General features: G+C 41.5%; 1 protein-coding gene across 1 annotated transcript in view; it reads right to left on the bottom strand.

The window, feature by feature from the left end:
• LOC309546407 (solute carrier family 13 member 2-like) overlaps nt 1-19839 on the bottom strand; it is a 138300-nt gene that overhangs the window by 36851 nt on the left and 81610 nt on the right. The window contains exons 5-8 of the mRNA XM_082246068.1: nt 12929-13118; nt 11960-12082; nt 10869-11090; nt 10211-10311 (exon numbers count right to left, since the gene is read on the bottom strand). Coding sequence (XP_082102194.1) covers nt 10211-10311; nt 10869-11090; nt 11960-12082; nt 12929-13118 — 636 coding nt within the window. The remainder of the gene's footprint in view (nt 1-10210; nt 10312-10868; nt 11091-11959; nt 12083-12928; nt 13119-19839) is intronic.

The raw sequence follows: 19839 nt of genomic DNA on the forward strand, positions 1-19839 counted from the left end.
TTTTTTTTTCTTTTTTCTTTTTTTTCTTTCTCTCTCTGTCCCTTTTTTTTACTCGGTCTCCCCCTGTCTCTATTAGGTCTGAGTAGGTCTAGGGGGCTTTCTGTACAGAGGGATCAGTTTATCGACTTTGGATAAATCCTAGGCCTAGTAAGCCCTAAAGCCATTGGCACTTGGAGGGGACAAAGGGAGGAAGACAGCTGAGTAAGAAAATTCAGAAGTAAAGTAGTAAATTGGTTAGAATCATTTGAGACAGGAAAAATGCAGGAAGTGAAAATTATGTCATTAAACGTTAGAGGGTTGTCTACACCTGAAAAAAGAATACGCTTCCTGGCAGACATGAGACGAAACCATGGGCAGATAGTTTTCTGCCAGGAGACGTATTTTAAAAAAGAATCTATCCCAAAATTACAAAATAAGGATTTCCCATGGTCTTATCACGCCCCCACCCCTATTCCTAAATCAAAAGGGGTTAGCATATTGGTGGCCAAAGAGGTTCCATGGACATTTTTAGAAACTTGTATTGATCCACAAGGAAGATACTTGATGGTAAAGGGTAAGATAGGTGAAAGGCTGATTACTATGATTAATGTGTACTTCCCTAACCAGAATCAGATTTCATTCTTAACACTGGTGGCACCAATAATGTTAAACTTTCAAGAAGGGCTGGTAATCATGGGGGGGGATTTTAATTACGCTGCAGAGCCACTCTTAGATACATCACAAGGTACATCACATCTCTCATATGCCCGACTTAAAAAACTTAGTAAGGAAATCACACTCCTCAACCTAGTCGATCCCTGGCGCATTATGCATCCAAGTGAAAAAGATTTTACCTACTATTCGTCAGTACATAATAGGTACTCTAGAATAGATCGCATCCTAATTTCAAGGGGCGATCTGTCTAGAGTAGTGGCCTCACAGATTGGCTCTTTCTCCATGTCGGATCACTCCCCCATCCACATTATAATTAACTTTGAGGCAGGTCCAGTAAAGCCACCATCATGGAGACTGAATGAATCACTGGTGCAAGGAATAGAGACAAGAGCAGAGTTAGAGGCAGAACTGACAAAATATTTCCAGGAAAATAAAACACCAGAAGTTACTCCGTCGAACATATGGGAGGCCCACAAATGCGTCATTAGGGGAGTGTTGATTAGAATGGGAGCAAAACGTAAACGAGAAAGGGAGGAGAAGATCTCAGAGCTGCTAGCGCAGATAGAAGAATTAAGCGCCACTCATAAAAGATCGATGGCGATGGAACATCTAGTGCCCCTGACTGCGGCCAGGGAAAAACTCAACGAGTTACTTTATGAAAAAGCCATGAGAGTACTGGTGTCACAAAAAAGACATTACTACGAATATTCGGATAAACCAGGAACTATGTTAGCCAGAGCCCTAAGGGGGCCCCAGAAACGGACGGTAATTGCACAACTTCAAACAGGCGGGGGACAAATGAAATATGGATCATCAGAGATTGCCGAAGAATTTAGCAAATTCTACCAGAAGTTATATGACATCGCCTCATCGGAATCAGTTGATAGGGGGGGTGCTGGCTTCGATGAGGCGATCAATTATATCAAAAAGACAGATATGCCATCGCTGGATGCAGAACAGGCATTGGCATTAGAAGGAAAGATAACAGAAGAGGAACTAAAAACAGCTATCTCTCAGTTAAAACCACACAAGGCCCCAGGTCCAGATGGACTATCACTGTTATACTATCAGCAATTTTTTTCAAATTTAAAGACCCCCCTTTTGGAACATCTAAATTACATCGGGGAGGGAGGGGTCATGCCGACAGATTCTCTGAGAGCTTACATCACATTGATCCAGAAAGAAGGGAAGGACCCCGCGGTGTGCGGGAGTTACCGCCCAATCTCATTATTAAATTTAGACACCAAGTTGTTTTCTAAAATATTGGCAAATCGACTCCTGCCATATATACCACAATTAATACATCTCGACCAGGTCGGCTTTGTCCCTACAAGAGAAGCAAGGGATAACTCTATTCGAACAATAGATTTGATATATAATGTGCGTTTGCGGAGAATCCCGATGATGCTGCTATCAGTTGATGCGGAAAAGGCGTTTGACAGGGTGGCATGGAATTTTATCCGGGCCACCCTGTCACACTTAGGCCTAGGGGAATGGATGATGACGTGTATCCTATCATTGTACTCCGGTCCTACGGCGGCAGTAAGGGCAAATGGTTGGTGCTCAAGTTTTTTCAAGATAAAAAATGGCACTAGACAAGGCTGCCCCCTATCTCCGTTGATTTTTGTCTTGGCGTTAGAACCTTTACTGTGCAAAATCCGTCAAAGTGCAGAAATAGAGGGCGTACAAGTGGGTAGAGGTCAACATAAAGTGGCAGCCTACGCAGATGACCTGCTTTTTTATGTTACAAACCCTGACAGAACAATACCATCAATCCTAAAGGCTATCAGAGAGTATGGGGAAGTATCGTACTTCAAAATAAATGTGTCGAAGTCAGAGGCATTGAATGTGTCTATATTAGGGACTAGATGGAACCATATGAGATCTTCCTTTCCCTTTCAGTGGAATAAGAAATCGGTGGTGTATCTGGGGATTCACATTACAGCAGATCCGAAGGACTTGTTTGAGGCAAATTTCATTCCACTCTTAAAATCTATTAAAGCAGATCTACAAAGATGGCAGACACTATTTTTGTCATGGTTTGGGAGATGCAGCGCAGTGAAAATGAACGTATTACCTAGGTTACTGTATGCTATCCAGGCTGTTCCGATAGCAATCCCGATGACATATTTTGTACAGGCAAGGGCAGTGTTCAGAAATTTTGTGTGGGCCAGAAAATCCCCGCGAATAGGGATGCAGATCTTAACCCTCCCGAAGGTGAGAGGAGGAGTAGGGTTACCGGATCTGTTGCGGTATTATAGAGCAGCGCACCTGACGCGAGTGATGGAATGGCACGGCAGTGGGACCTTTAAACAGTGGGTGCAATTGGAAAGGGAGGCCATGAATACAACAGTGGCCTTAGCCCCATGGACTCCGATATTAAAAAATGATAAAATACATTTACATCCGACGATAGGGGCGACGGTAAGCGAAGCAATTAAAGCACAAAAAAATAGCTCGGTAGCACCAACAATATCACCAATGACCCCCTTAGGGGATAACATAAACTTTCCCCCTGGTAGAACGAATGCTAAAATTATAGGTTTAATTAATGGGGGTAGAGGACGATTGTGTGACATATGGACCCACAGGGAACCACCTACGATGACAGAAATGCTAGCATGGCCCGAAGTAAATTTAGATGCATTCAGTGCCTACCAGGTTAGACATTATTTAAAACAAATGCAGAAGACAGGCTATATCCCACGCCCCCTAACGCCATTTGAGACTTTATGTAGAGCAGAGGAGAGAATACCACATGCACTATCACATATATATGCACTTCTGGGGACATCGCGTGATTCGGAACCACTTAAATTCCTGCAAAAATGGGAAGGAGAATTAGGTATCTCCTTTAATCAGCGACAAATAAATAAAATCTTGAGACTGACTCATAAGGTATCCATAGCTAGTAGATATCAAGAAATCAGTTATAAGGTGTTAGCTAGATGGTACCGTGTTCCAGCAACACTACACAGAATGGATAGGAAACATCAGGATAGGTGCTGGAGATGCGGAGAGGAGGGTGGAACAATGGTGCATATTTTTTGGACGTGCCCAGCAATAAGGAGTTTCTGGGATGAGGTGGCTCGTATAACAGAGAACCTAACCTCGACCAAGGTACGGGATGACCCCGTGCTGTGTTTATTACATGGCACGGGGAGCTCAGTAAAGAATTATAGGAACTCTTTGTTGCCGCACTTATTGAATGCGGCTAAAGCCTGCATACCAGCATTGTGGAGACAAACACAGCCGCCTACTGTGCGGCTATGGGTTGCCAAAATTGGGGAAATTCATAGGATGGAAATGTTAACAGCCGCACGTACATGCAGGGAAGAACGTTGTAGGTTTAGATGGCAGGCATGGTCACAATATACGTGCTCAGAGGAATATTTACGACTGATAAGCTAAATACGGAAATAGGAAGTCCAGGAGACCGGGGACAGAGGAAGGTGGACTGGAGAGAGGGAAGGGGACTAGAGAGTAGAGGAAGGGGCTTTTCCCCGTCTCCTCTATTCCCCCCCCCTTTTTTTTTTTTTTTTTTTTTTTTTTTTTTTTTTTTTTTTTTTTTTTTTTTTCATGTCCTTTTCCCCCTGATCCCGCCCCCCTTACGGAGTGTCAGTGGAGGGATCCTTAGAAGCCTGACGTGCGCGTCAGGAGGGACAGTATAGATGGAATACATGAGGATGATATAGAATGATGATTGTAGAGTGGTAAATTGGCTGAGCTTCCCACCCTCTAGGGCGAGGGGGAGGCGGGGGGTTTTTCTTTTTTTTTCTTCTTCTCTTTCATCTGCCCCCCCCTCCCCGTTCTTCTCTCTTTTTTTTTTTTTTTTTTTTTTTTTTCCTTGGGGTGTGTATTGTGTTTTTTTTTGGCATGAAGTGGGGGGGGGATGTTAAGTAATTTATATGTGTGTTTTTGAATTTGGATGGGGAGGGTAGGGGGGAGTATCATGATGTGGCACATAATAATTATGTCACTTAAGATGGTGCAGGGGGGGGATTACCCCCCCTTTTTTTTTCCTTTTCTCCTTTTTTTTTTTTTTTTTTTTTTTTTTTTTTTTTTTTTTTTTTTTTTTCTCTCACAGAGCACAATAATTTAATAACTCCAGTATATATATATATGCAGGAGGAATACAATGGAAGGAATTGTAACACGATTGGGGTTTTTTTTTTTTTTTTTTTTTTTTTTCTTTCCCTTTTTTTTTTTTTTTTTTTTTTTTTTTTTTTTTTTTTTTTTTCTCACGATGCAAGGTAATTTCCTCAAGATGCGAGGATCATAGAAGTAGTAAATTTTTCATTAATTCACCTTTTTTTTTGGGGTTTTTTTTTTTTTTTTTTTTTTTTTTTTTTTTTTTTTTTTTTCTTTCTTTTTCTTCTTTTCACGATGCAAGGTAACTTCCTCAAGATGTGAGGATCATAGAAGTAGTAATTTTTTTCATTAACTCACTTTTTTTTTTTTGGGGGTTTTTTTTTTTTTTTTTTTTTTTTTTTTTTTTTTTTTTTTTTTTTTTTTTTTTTTTAGGGGGGGGTGAGGGTGGGAGGGGGAGGCCAGGAGAGTACTGCTATATGCTTTTGAGAGTATTGTTTGTAGGTTTTGATGTATGTTTGGTGGATTTTATGTAATTAATATGTAATGTATTGAAAAAAACAATAAATGTAAAAATTAAAAAAAAAAAAAAATATACCTAAGGCCTGATACCCCTGCAGGGGTGAACAGCTCTGGTGAGTGCGGTCCAAGGGGTGCGGGGAGCACTGAATAGTCACTGACATCTGAGCACCTGAGCATCGCCGTTAGAGCACCTGCACTCAAGTCACTTTTCTGCTCCCCTATTTTAGGAAGGGTTTTTTCCATTGTGGGACCACCCTCCTTTTTTAGGTTTTTTTCAGTTATTACGGACTTACCAACACCTGGACTATTGCTGCCATTTTTTAGAGTGGTTTATAAGATTTGTATACCTATCTTTTACTCAGTTCTATGTCATATATGATGCTATTTATTGTATAGTTATAAGGTCACAGTTCATTTAAGTGGACCCAACTGATTTTACTGAGTTTCATTAATTTTTCCTCATTTTTTTGGGCAGATATCACCCACATTTTTAATATTTTTACCCACATTCTATTTTTCACCCATTTTTATACTTTCTATATATTTCTGCACGGTTTTAGCACCATTGCAAACCCCTCACAGGATTGGATCCCCTATATTGTTGCACTTACTATATAATTTATTTGTCACACACATGATGCACTTGATACTTTATTAATTTAGAATTCACAGATTCACACATTGAATACACATTCAGCATCTGTTGTACATACGGAACTATTAGTTCATTTTGGCAGCGCCATACACCTTCCTTTTATCTTCACACTTTACTAAATGCTGACATTTTCAGGGGAAAAATTGAAGCCTGTTTTTAAAAAACACCTTACTATTTGTGTTGTCAGAACTAAAAAATCAGTGTGAAACCTGTAAATGTAGTGCAGTTCTTACCTCACTGAATATGGATACTAGATATGAGTTTAATTTCATACAAACCTACTTGAAAAAAAAAAGTATAGGCATAAAAATGGCATTTGTAATAAAATATACATCAAACTTTTTTCTCTGTAAGGCTTTACTTGAAGCTTTTTGTTGTCAAGATTTTGCATTAATGGCCTTTAATAACCGTCATAGGATTTGGGAAATATAACAACAACCTGTCCTCCAATGGCAAAAATATTTCTCCACATATATTGTTGTTTGGGTTGGTTCATTAGGCATGTTTTGGTTTGTTAATTTTTCTATATTTTGTTTTCACAAACATCCATCTTGTTTTAGAGCAAGCATGTCAAACTGGTCATTTTTGGGCTGCATGTGATCTAACTTTCTTTGTGCCCCTTGCCTGTGTAGCTAGGTGCTGGACTACAGAAACATGGAGGAAGAGACATCTCCCTCTTTCCAATCAGTTAACTTTCCCTTTCTGCTGTTTAATGTTGTCTTGCACTATCCACTCCAGTCAGCAGGGGAGAACTATAGCCAGGAAAGCCTATGGACTTATATGCAGAACACTGAGGGCCTTGTGGAGGTCTGAAACATCAATCACAGAATGGGACTTATGTACCTTAGGCCCCTTTTACATGGGTGCCTCCGTTTGGCGGACTCCACTTGCTCAGCGGGGAATTGCTCAGCTGAGCAGGCAGATAACAGGTTAGTCTCCACACACTGTGTAGAGCAAAGAAAGACACTTTCCTGCTCTCCTCTATGGGGAAATCGGGTTAAAATGGACCGCAAATTGGAAAATGGACCACCATCCCATCTGGATTTGCAGGCAGGATCGGATAGTGGCGGATGTTAGCAGACATGAGTCCGCTGACATCTGCCGCTCCATAGGGGAGAGTAAAAGGTCCAATCAGGTTTGCCTCAAAAACTGACAGAAGGACCTGATCGGACAGACCATGTTAAAGGGGCCTTACAGTTCCCATAGGACATTGAGGAAGAAGGTGAGTGGTTGAATAGCTTTCACAGACCGCACTGGAAACCTCCTCCTCTATCCTTTATACACTGTCAGTGAGTGGATCACTGCACAGAGCTCACCAAGCACCTCAGATCCCCAGGGTCCTGCATCTATGTGTTTGTTGTGTTCTGGGGTGTCAGAAGTAGGAGAGCAGCCGTTACTTATTGACAGGGGGCGGAGCTTCACTTCCTCGTCTACCGCTCACCCCCTACTGTGCGACTATCTTGAAGGGCTATTACATTCAAATCGCCACACAGCAGAGGGTAAGCTACAGGCAAGCTAGTGAAGCTCCGCCAACTATAAATAAGTGACGGCTGCTCTCCTCCTTCTGATGCCCCGGGGTACACCAAACACATACAGGTCCCCTGCCCTGACCAACAACAGCCGAGGCCTGACTACAGAGTGTCTCCTGCATGGCTCCCTATGAGACATTCATGCTGCTGCTGTATAGCCAGAAATACCGCTAGAGGTCCAGGGTTGGCACTGGTGAGTTGGTCTACACTACCATTTTGGGGGAAGACCAGCTCTTGTGGAGGGGAAGAAACAACAAGAGGCAGAGCCCAGGTGGCAATAGAGATTGAGCTTCCCCCAACCCCAACCCTGTGGCCCGGTCCCCAGCAGGTCACAAACAGGGCTGCGACCCAGAGGCTGGGGACCCCTGGTGTAAATAATGCCGTCCAGAAATGTAATTTCCTGTTTGTATTATTGGTTCACTGATTTTCCCAGAAGTCTGCACTAAGATACAAGTCAGATTTTGGGCATCCCCTTCAACAGTATTTGGTGAGATACTCTCAAAGAGAAATCTCTTATAAAGGGATGCAGACCTTGCCACTTTCCTCATTAGGAGCCCGCAAGTGCAGCAACTGATTGACAGTTACAAAAGTCATTCCCATACATATTCACTCTGAACATGGACACAGACAAAGAAACAGCTATTTCTTCAGAATAACAAAAAGTAGAAATCTGCAACAAAGCTTGGCAAAATCCTTGCAATATACATAGATCTGCCAGGGGGGATTGTTTTATTTTTCTCAACAAAAAAGTGGAGTTACTCTAAGTCATTTAAAACCTCAGACCAATTTAAATTCTCTTTCTGTACCAATAACATGTAAAGGAGCTTGCACATAATAAGCCGCAAGTAATTGGTGGTTGTGGAGATGCCATTCATTGTCTTCCATCCCTTTGGTGTTGGGTGTCATCCGATGTCACCCAATTCACCTTTCCGTTATAGCACTGTCTTTGGCCACAGTCCCCCCTTTCTCAAAATGGCAGTGGTTAAACTTCCAGTTCAGGTTGTGAATTCACCGCCTTTAAGGCGGGGACGCACGTCTGGCCGGATTCGGCTTTGGGTTACAGATGGCAGGGGACAGTAGGAGACATCTGTCTCCAATTGGGCAACTTTAAAGGGTGCTCCCTCCTCCCTGATGAACCAGGAAACAGGGGTGTTTTTTGGTGCCAGAACACAGGGCTGGTATTGACTCTGTTGATCCATGTGACAGATCCTCTCCCACACTTAAGGGGCCCCTCTGCATTGGGTAATTTTCTCCATGTCTGCAGTCATGAGGTCGATGCCTACTATGCCTGTGTAGGATCACCATTAATACTAGTATAAACACATGCTTCATATTCATCTTTCTGCTATTGGATATCACAAACCTACATTTGTTAACTATGTGCTTACTGGGTGCTTGGCTAACTTACTGTTTGTAATACACTTTAGGTAAAGGTGTACCTTTCCCTTGGGCTTTTTCTGTCTCCATGTTTCACCAGAGACACAAACTATATCATAAGTGTTAAAAAGACCTTTTTGCCCAAAATACTGGTCTTTACACACAGGTATGTGAAAACTTTAAGTCCTCTATACCTCAAGTTCTTTGGACTCACTGCTAGTGATTTTGTAATCTCCCTATACCGCATATGTTTTTAAGGACAATTGTTTTTAAGAGATTGATGAATTCAAGTAGGCACACAGGTTTAGGCTGCCGCCATTTGTCCCTTGTACTTGGGATCCACTAAGGGTGATAGAGGGCAGTTCCATCTTGTTCCATTACATGAATGGATCCCCAGCACAATTTACTATCCCTGTAATAACTATGTAACTATGTTCATTTTTGATATTGCATGTCTATTTTCTTTGTGCGTGTATATACATTTTCTGAATGTGTGCTATGTTTTTTTTAGACAAATCAGTGTGACTCCAATGTCCAGTATCTCCCTGAGGAAGACTGAACAAGTCGAAACATGTTGGAGCCTTGAATGAGAATCACTGGAATCACACTCTGTCGTGTATTTACACTGCAAAGTTTATGCTATGCAATGTCACATGGGTTTTGTTTTCATTAACCCCACGTCTCATGGGGATATTTTAATATCTTCTGACAATACATTTTCTTTTTTTTTTTAAAAGATTTTTTGTATAATTGCATGACTGCTTTGGCATCGTTCAAAGTCCCGTTCCCTCCCCTCTTGGCCCTCGTGGCTTCTTTTATGCAACATTTGAGACAGATGCCTTTTTACATGATCAGTATTCATGATTGGTATAGCCACTAGTTAGATGGCTGCAAACAATGTAAATTGGCTTGTTAATCAATACCCAATATTTTTATTGAAAATATTAAAACTGCCACCAGTTAGGGAGAAAACACTGTTAGCAAAGGTCCTTGCTCTTTAAAAACCTTTAATTCTACTCACAAAAAAGTGGCTGTTATCGATTGAAGCACTTGTCAGGTGGTTTCTGATAAAGATAAAACTCATACACCTTCTGCCTTTAAAGCAATAAGGTTCGCTGCAGGCTTCCTCACTTTCAGTCTCTTGTCATGTCTGATATTACATGAAAAAAAACTAAAAACAAAATTTAGGCTTCTAGAATCTAAACTCAATTGCTCTTTGTTCTATTAGGTGCTCTAAATGACTTTTATTATTATAATTTTTACTAACTGTTTAAACCTAAAACTAAAAGAAAAAATACTGAAAATAAAACGAGGAATGCAAAAACCCATTAAAGTTCAGTCAATTGGAATCACTACCTTTCTATTATGAAAATAGAAAGTTTACCTGTCTGCTCTGGATCCCGTGCTTTGCATGATGGCAATTCAGATGGAAAAATAAACAACATAAGTGCTACAAATACAGCAACTGTAGCATCTGTGACATACCTACAAAACAGATAAAATGTAATCAATCTTTCTCAAGTATCGTTATTAGACATCACACCAAGATGGCTGAATAAACAGCTGTTACATTATAAGTAAGATGTTGCATAGAATTAGGGCAGGTCATATGCATAACCTACCTTTTTAACACATGAAAGTATCAGTGCATTTAAGAAAGCCATTATTATTAGCTTTTAAAATGAATCAGACCCGTACAAAAATCCCTGCAGCCGGCCTGTTGTGACTGCAGAGACTAAATTACTTGTATCTAGGGTATTGAATTGTGGGCTTCCTTGAGAGATAGGATTTAATGTGAATAGATGTATGCACTCTAGGAAAGTGCTGTTGGAGTTATACAAGTAATGTAACTAAATACATCTTGTGCAGATTGGAACACAGCTGGACTTCCTTGTATATTACTATATGAAAGTCATCTACAAGTACAAATTTTAGACATTGGCATTAAAAAAGAAGTATATTTGGTGTTTCCCTGAATACAGCAAATGCCAGGTGTCACTGGACACAACTTTACACTTTTTTTCAGTTTTCTATAAACTTACTCTTTTCCACCTTTGTTAAAGCTGATAGTTGCCCATCCTGGCATGAAACCTGGCTCTCTAGTGAACCATAAAAGAACCAACAAGGTGAAAAGAACCAAGACACAGATTTCTGCGAATGTCATGGGACCCAGGTTCTTGTGTTCCTTTAATATGACACTGTATGCTCTCTTCTCTTTCTCCTTTTCTTCTGGTTTTCCGCCACAGCCAAAATTCTTCCTAAATCTGGGGAAGACATAAAGACAACAGATGATCAGTCATGTTCTCTAGAGGATAAGTGTACTTCTGATACAAACAAAAAGATAGATGTTTACTGTCCCAACGTTTTTTACAGGTCAGACATTTTCTAGCCACAGCAGTGGAATTAAGGAGCATGAAAAGGTACAAGACATTCAAGTAGGGCATCATTTTCATGTGTGAAAACAGTTTTATCAGCCGTCAGCAAACAATTCGGGACTAACATGCATTTGAGAATCCCGGTAGAGTTCCCAATGGACATCAATCGACAGCAAGGAAAAGGAGAGGGATGAAAGTCTTTGTAAAGTTGCTTAATTTTTCTGAAAGTATATGAGCCAATGAGGATCAGCCGTAACATTTTTTTTTTAGTTTTGAAGTGATTGGGAAAGGTTAGAACCTTTTTGGGATTTTATATTTTGAAGCTCTGATAGATTTCCCTTTACTTCCTGTTCTGAAATTCTCCGTCAGAAACACAGTTAGAAGCAAAAATGCTTTATTTTAGTAGAGTAGGGAAAGGCTAGAATCCCTGTTAAAAAATGTTATTGTTGTATGTGTCTCTGTTGCACATTTTCTCTCATTTTCTGTCTGGTAAAACCATTATCCACGGGACAGAACACAAGAGAAATGATTCTAACAGAGCCCTGGGCAGCAGTAGTAACCCAACAGGTGTTCTAACTTTTTCCCACCTTCTATTCAAAACTAACTTAAAATGTTTTCGCAGGACAAAAACTATGAGAAATAAATCCCCACAGTAATTAGGTGTGACAAGCAGTAAGCTGCAGCTATTTACACAGGTAGTTGATTTCACAATAAATTGGCCTTTGACTTCATGAAAATAGATGCCGATATAGACTTACTTGGTTCCCAGAAACATAATCTGTAGCCAGATCCAGGCCAGAGCAAGTAACAATAACATTGTAGGGAATGCAAATCCAAACCATGAAGCAAAATTTATTACATTATTATTTCCAGGGAATAACCTGCAAGATAAGATCCGTTTATCACTAAAAAAAAAATGGCAATCGAAAAAGCAGTGTATAATGTTTTATAAGGAAGAACTGATTTAGAAATGATTGCATCCTTCATTATAAATGACGGCCTTCGGAGCATTGGCATATGTATCATTTAAAATACTAGAGCAGTGTTTTGAATGCTAACTGTAATATGAGTTTCAACTCCAAAAAGCAAAGGTGTACAGCAATCCAGTCAACCAACGATAGGCCAGTTTTTTTGAAAAACAAGGTACCTTGTGCTTGCAAATTCATCAACCTTCAAAAAAAAGAAAAAAAAAAAAACAGTGCACCCGACCGATTTCAGCAGTACCACTATACGAATGACAGCTGCTCAAAGCAGGGATGGAGATGATGGGAACATTATCTCTTTTTAATTAGTTGAGATGACAGAAAAATATATTTATATCAAACAAAATAATGTACATGCAGTATAATCAAACCTCTACTCCTCAGACTGTATTAATTTAACACTCATTAGTAAGTATTATGTTCCTGTACTTACTGTATAGGAATGACATAGTAGGCTGAATGTACTTTGTAACTAAAGGAAAATAAATCTTGTTGTGTTAAGCAACTATAATGTAGGTTGATGTAGTAAATGTCATATAAAGTCTAAAATGATATAGTAATAAATTTTTTTTTTTTAATTTTTTTGGTCATTCCCTGATAAGCATATGGCATGAATATAGAAAGAAATATTTTATTTTGGTGCATAAGGAGGCATTAGAGGGTGTATATTTTTACTTGATATTGCATATGCCAAGAGCACTTTGTGAACCTACGTTACAAATCTTTTAAAAGAATACAACCTACTGGTCCATCTGTCCTTTCATGACTAGATTGGGCGTAGTTCCTGTTAGTGTTGCAATGCCCCCAATGCTGGCAGAGTAACATACACAAAGACTCATTCCTTTGCACAATTTCAGATGTTTTTGTTTTCTCAAAGATTGTTGCTCCTGCATTAATTGTTCATCCTCTAAATCCATCTCAACTGCTGTGACACCTATGGAATAAAACACATTTTAAAGAAGATATCTAATTTTCTTGAAAAACAGATATAGAGTATAAAATTGCTACAAAAGCCATTTTTTTTTTTTTAGGTATATAAAACAGGTACAATGCAGCTTATGCAACACACCATATATATGAAGTATACATGTCCATAGAAACAACTATCGCCTTTCCAGGATAAATTAATGAGTAAGATAACACAATCTTACCCAAGCCATTTTACATTTGAAAGAATTAAAAAAAATAGCTTTCCATATCAATCTGTAATTTTTTAAAACTGTTAAAAATGTTTAGTACAACATGTCAACCTGGAGGGGCTCTGTACACTAATCCCTCGCTCACATTGAATGTGGCTCTGAAATCGAGTAACTTTATCTGAAATCACACGATTTCAAAGCCTCATGCCAGTGCAACTTTAGGTGCGACTTTAAAGACATCTGTGCGGCTTCATGGACAGAGGTCTATGCAAGTCGCCTTTTTTAAATCGATGCAACACCACAAACTCTGCATTGCATCGATTTGAACAGTGCCATTGCTGACAATAGGGTGCGACTTGTCATGTGATTTGACCTGTCAAATTGTATGACAAGTCACTCCAATGTAAACGAGAGCTAATGGTGTATAGAGTGCTCCCAGACATGTAATTGCCTGCTTTTGTAATTGGCTCACTGATTTTTTTTCAGATGTCTGCACTAGTGGCGCTTCTCCACTGCATGGAACCAAACGGTTTGGCTCGCTTTTGTGCTTTTCCACTGCTGGTACCGCATGGTATGGTGTAGGAACGGTTCGGTACGGTACGGCGGCGCTTTTCCACTACATGGAACCAAACGGTATGGCTCTCAAAAACAGTACCACCTCGATTGTGGTTCCAAGAGGTACCATACCCGGTACCATATCTCACAATCCTTTGCATGCAGTCACTACTAGCCACTGATTGGTCAGAGAATCCCACCCACCCCGTTGTTATCCCACCCACTTAACTTTAGTACTACTTTAGTGGAAAAGCAAACCATACCGTACCGTACCGAACCGTTCCAACACCATACCATGTGGTACCAGCAGTGGAAAAGCAAACCGGGCCAAGCAGGGCCGAGTAGAGCCGAGCCGGTACTTGCATTGGAAAAGTGCTATAAGATACACACAAGGTGTTCACACTAGGGTGTACGTTTATTAACCACTTAAGCCCCGGAAGATTTTACCCCCTTCCTGACCAGGGTTTTTTTTGCGATTCGGAACTGCGTGACTTTAATGGACAATTGCGCGGTCGGGCGACGCTGTACCTAAACGAATTTGACATCTTTTTTTTCCCCACAAATAGAGCTTTCTTTTGGTGGTATTTGATCACCTGTGCGATTTTTTGATCATGCGCTATAATCAGAAAAAGAGCGACAATTTTGCAAAAATAACAATATTTTTCAAACTTTTTTATATGACATTCCCCAAAAAAAAAAATTTAAAAATCAAATTTTTTTTAACATTTTTGGCCAATTTGTTTTCTGCTACATATGCTTGGTAAAAAAAAAAAAATCACAATAAGCGTATTTTGATTGGTTTGCGCAAAAGTTATTGCGTTTACTAAGGGAAAGATTTTTGTCATTTTTGTTGGGTTTTTTTTTTGACGAGTAATGGCGGCGATCTGCGATTTTTTTTTGCGGGACTGCGACATTGCGGCGGACAGATCGGACCCTTGACTGACATTTTTTACACTTTTTGGGGTACCAGTGACACCAGTGCTATAAATATGCACTGTTACTGTAAAAATTACACTGGCGGGGAAGGGGTTAACTTTATTGGGGAAGGAGGGGTTAAGTATGTCCCTAGGGGCGTGTTTCTAACTGTGATTGGACATGGCTACTGGTGTAAGAACAGAAATCAATGGTCATACATAGTAGAAATGTGTGATCTCCATTTTTACACAGGGGAGAATGACAGGCGGCTTTGTTTACATTAGCCGCCTGCCTTTCTCCCTTCACGGCGAACGATCTCGAGTGACCGGCGGACATCGGGTCACACGCACTGACTTGTTAGGGAACGAGCCGAGGCGGGCGCGCACCTCTGCGGGCGCTCGCTCGCCCGCTATTGGCTCACAAGCTAGTGACAGGCTAGTGACGTACCCATACGTCACTTTGCCTGGCCGGGGCTGACCGCCGTAGTATATGTACTTGCGGCGGTCGGCAACTGGTTAAACTGAGAAGTTTTCTCTCGGTTCACTTCTCTGAAGTTCTCAGAGGAAAATTATCTCCTCTGGCACCCTGTTTAGGAGGCCAAGAACTTCGCCTCTCAGAGGGAGAACAGAGAAGTTTTTCCTCTGAAAACGGCCGAGATCCTTGTAAAACTGGGTGAACTGCCTGTAATCTCACGAGATATTGTGAGATTACAGTGCCGCCAAGTTTAAAAAGTGAAACCAAAGTTCAAAAGAACATGTAATGACATGTTCTGACACATGAAAACTAACTGAATAGGGTTGAGCGAACACAGACTGTATTGTTCTTTGCTGAGCAAACAGAGCAAACCTCCTTCATATCATCTTATATGTAGCGTCCATGAACTTGTGGTCTTCAAGGTCTGAACCACCTCGGATGAGAATCCGTGCACCTCTAGTCCAGCCAATTCTATAGCCAGACAAGAGTCCCACTGGATTGGGGTGCTGCCATTGTCGTTGGCATAAATGATCTTCTTGTTTGATCGGAAACAGGATTGGTGGTGTGGATGACATCTGGGGGAAGCAATTATAAAGTAAAGCCTCCTCGGCAGGTGGAAAGCACCTGTATGGCATAAACGTACTCTGTCCAAATGATCAGAAGAATCTTCATAAACCAAGGGACACTGGAGGAATACAAACCCATGGCACTGTGAATCCACCTTCAATTACTTCACCTTTGTACCTTGTTACAAATACCGGAAGATGTGTGTTCAGTAGACTCTCTGAGAACTACCACTGGAAGGCCCCATAGAGCCACTACTAGTTGAGGTACGTATTGTTGGAAAATAATTTGCATAACTGATCCGTTAGTGGATCCTGCTTTCCCAGTAAGTAGACTGCTGTTAACTGCCTATAAGCGGATCTCCGTCCAGCAAAAAGTTTTATTATGAAAAGTACCAGGAAAAGAAAGACACTTGGCACCCCCTTGGTGGGCAATATAGGCTACTGCTGTCAATTATCAGCTTCACTTGGACCCCTTGGAGGAAGATCCTGAAAAGGCTTGCAATGCTAGAAAAACTGCCTTACATTCAAGACAGTCAGAGCATCTGCATTCCACTAGGTTCCAATGACCTTGCACTTGTCTCCGCAGACTGGAGGCAGACCGACAACCGACGTCAGAATTATTCCATCTCCTGGGCTGAGAGGCACAGTGGTGTCCAAAACTCCAGTTCTTGCTAATTTGTGCAGACAAAAAGACCTTCTGATCCATAGGCAGCCCAGCCCATTGACTGAGTAAGGAAAATTGAAAAGCCCTCATGTTCCACCTGGCCCAAGGTAGCACTGGAATGGCTGCTGTAAAACGTCCCAGTGGGGACAGGGAAGTCCTTCGCTGACATAAATGCTGTCTCCATGATTCTTCGTACGTAAATTTTCAATTTGCAAATTTTTGTCATTTGGAAAACCACTTGACCTATTTGAGCATGAAAAACTACTCCAAGATCCTTTAAAGATTAAGAAGGGGTTAACTGCTTTTCCTGCTTGTTCACTTGTCGACTGAACTTAAAAAATTATTTCTAGGACAAGTTTGTGATGCTTTGCAAGCTACTGCGTCAAGCACCTGCGGCAATCAAAAACGTTGTCCAAGTAGTGGTAGAGCCTTATCCCCAAAGACGAATTACTGCCACAACTGAAAACAAAAGTGTTCAAAAAGTTTATTGGTGCTGTGTCAATTCTAAAAATGACAAACACCTGAACTGGAAGTGACAGCCGGTCACTGCAAATCTCAGATGTCTCTGGTGTTATGCACCGAGACATGGAAATATATACGTCAGCCAGGTCAATTGACTCTAACCGGTCCTCATTCTGAGCCATCGCCATGACAGTTTGCACGGACTCCATTTTGAATCTTTTGTTGTGTATGTACCCATTCAATTTCTTTAAACCCCAAAAGTTGGGAAAGTTCCTGATGCCTTGGGTACTAGATAGAATGGGGATAAACCCCCAGATTTGTTCTTCTGGTAGCAGCAGCACTATGGACTTGTTGCAGTAGAATTCTTATACGCAATCTTGCAGTAATTCTTTCTTCTTGGGACCTGTTGATCAGGAATGAAAGGATTTGGTGATTGTACTCCCAGCTACAGTAACGGTCTTTGATGTTTGTCTCCCAAGCCCTCCAAAAAAGGAGGCTATCCAGGTTCCCACTGGAAGACACTGTTCAGGCCCACCTTCAAAAGATTTTCCTGATGTCTAGCAGCCTGCTCTGGATTTGATTCCAGTAAAAAGGAAGTTCGAGCTCCTGTCACTATGATCTGATAAGTTTCAGTCTGGCCTATAAGATTGGCCTCCTGAACCCTTCTGAAGAATGACCGATTTGAGAAAAAAAGACAGCTGTTTCCTCTTGTTAGACTGTGGCCACAATCTCAACATTTCTTTTGTCAGTCACTCGCTTCGTCCAGCGTTCTGCCAAACAACAACCTCTTTTATGGAGAATGTTACAAAGGGCTTGTGTGGAAGCTTCATTCACCCTCCAGTGGCACAACCACAAAGCTCTCATCAGTGTGACTTAATGTGCCAGAACTAAAACTAGGTCTACTGAAGCCTCGGCCAAAAGTCAGCAGCCAGGTTTAAGTCCTTCAGAACCATGCCCACTCCTGCATGTTCCACTTGAATTAAAGGCCATTTCTTAACGCTTTAAACATCACAGGTAATGCTGTTGCTAGTCAGCAGGCAAAAAAAACCTGGCACAGTATAGATTTTCTGCAAGTCTGCGGGCCAGTTCACCACAACTTTTGAGTTGAAGGGGCCTTTCTGCATGCACAATTTGAAGTGTTCAGGTGCATTTTTTTTTTTTTTTTAAAAGGGGGTTTTGCCATGTTACAGATGTGTTCCATACAGAAAAAGTGCAACATGATCTCCTTTAGTTGACTGTACTGGAACACACTGCACTGCACTGGTGTGGCGTAGGCCATTGGAATCCATGGTAAACACTGTTCATGCATCTTTGACTCAGAATAAAAACGCATTGGACTGCATCTGGTGTGAACCTAGTTCAGTTTCAAAACATAGGATCCCTAAAGGTATTGAAAGGCGAAAACACTTGCGCATCAGATGCTAGCAGGCCCCATCTACTCCTGGAAGTGTGTTGCTTAAACATGCATCAGCCAGCTTCATTGGATAAAGCTTGGAGACCCTTAATATAATTTGGTCTCCTTATCAGATCTCTCCCATTTTTCTTTATTGAGCTTTTAACTCTATCATCATGGGAAAAGAAGGCCCTTCCTTTTTCGCATTTGGAAATATCTGTGTGCTTTCCGTGATGTTTGGCCTTCGTCTTGAATGTGGTATGGATATTTGCTGCATACTTTCTGCTACAGCCTCTAGGCTTTGAAATTTGTGCATTCGCTTCCTTATCCATTGTCATTTGAGGCAATACATGCAAATTAATTTCCCATCACTGCAGACTGCATGCATCCAGGGCTGGGCAAGACATTTTCTATTGCGCTGATTTAAACGCATGTGAGCCATTGCCATGTGAGCTGCTTGAGGAGCATGAAAGCCGCCCTGTGCAGGAATCTGAGGAATGCATATTGTCCTGGTCGGGAGATGACCAGAGGCGGGTCTTATGTTTTGCGTTTAGGGCCTCCGCGCCAAAAACAAAAATGCAAAACATCATACTTTGCATTCCTTGAGCACTCTTTTAGAAAATTGTCCCACGCTGCCCCCATCCTACCTTTGCTAGTCTTTTGTGCCACTGACAGGTGTGGTGAGCTCATACAAAAAAGAAATATAGAAAGAAAAAAAAAAAATAATTCTCTCACCAAGAAAAAAACAGGTACTCTGTCCCTTTTAGACCCCTCTGCTTTCATCTACTTACTTCAGAAGCAGCAGCAGGTGAGGCCAGGCAGTCCTTCCAGAGGCAGACGGGAGACACAGAATCTGAGACAAAAACCAGTCAGACTGTCTAACCCCCGGGAACACATCGCAGCGCAGCGCAGCACAGCACAGCACAGCACAGTACAGCACAGCAAACAGCAACAAGTCTTTACCTCACAAGAGAAAACTGGCAGGACTGCAGAGAGGAGAGAAACCAGTTCCTCTGCCGGTGTTCCGTGAAAAAACCCTACCCGTGAAAATTCCCTACCCTCGTCACTTCCTGTGCACCTACATCATTCAACAGCTGAGCAGCTTCCCACTGCGCATGCTCACAGCTGCGGAGGGTAGGGAATTTTCACGGGGTAGTGTTTTTTAACTTTACACAGCATCAGCTGTTGCCACGCGAACATCAAATCATCTCCGCTCCAACATGAAGTCATCTCCGCTCCAACCCCTCACACTTCCCTGATCTCGGCTCCAAAATGTAAAAGCGGCGGCGGGTGTATGAAAATATAAATCACGGAGCCGAGATCATGTGGGACGCCGCACCTGCTGAATAATGACGCGCGCCCGCAGGGAAGTGTGAGGGGTTGGAGCGGAGATGATTTAATGTATGCGTGGCAACAGCTGATGCGGTGTAACGTTAAAAAACACTACCCCGTGAAAATTCTCTACCCTCCGCAGCTGTGAGCATGCA

This window comes from Pelophylax lessonae (genome assembly GCF_965119305.1).
Source record: "Pelophylax lessonae genome assembly, chromosome: 2".
NCBI classification, from domain to species: domain Eukaryota; kingdom Metazoa; phylum Chordata; class Amphibia; order Anura; family Ranidae; genus Pelophylax; species Pelophylax lessonae.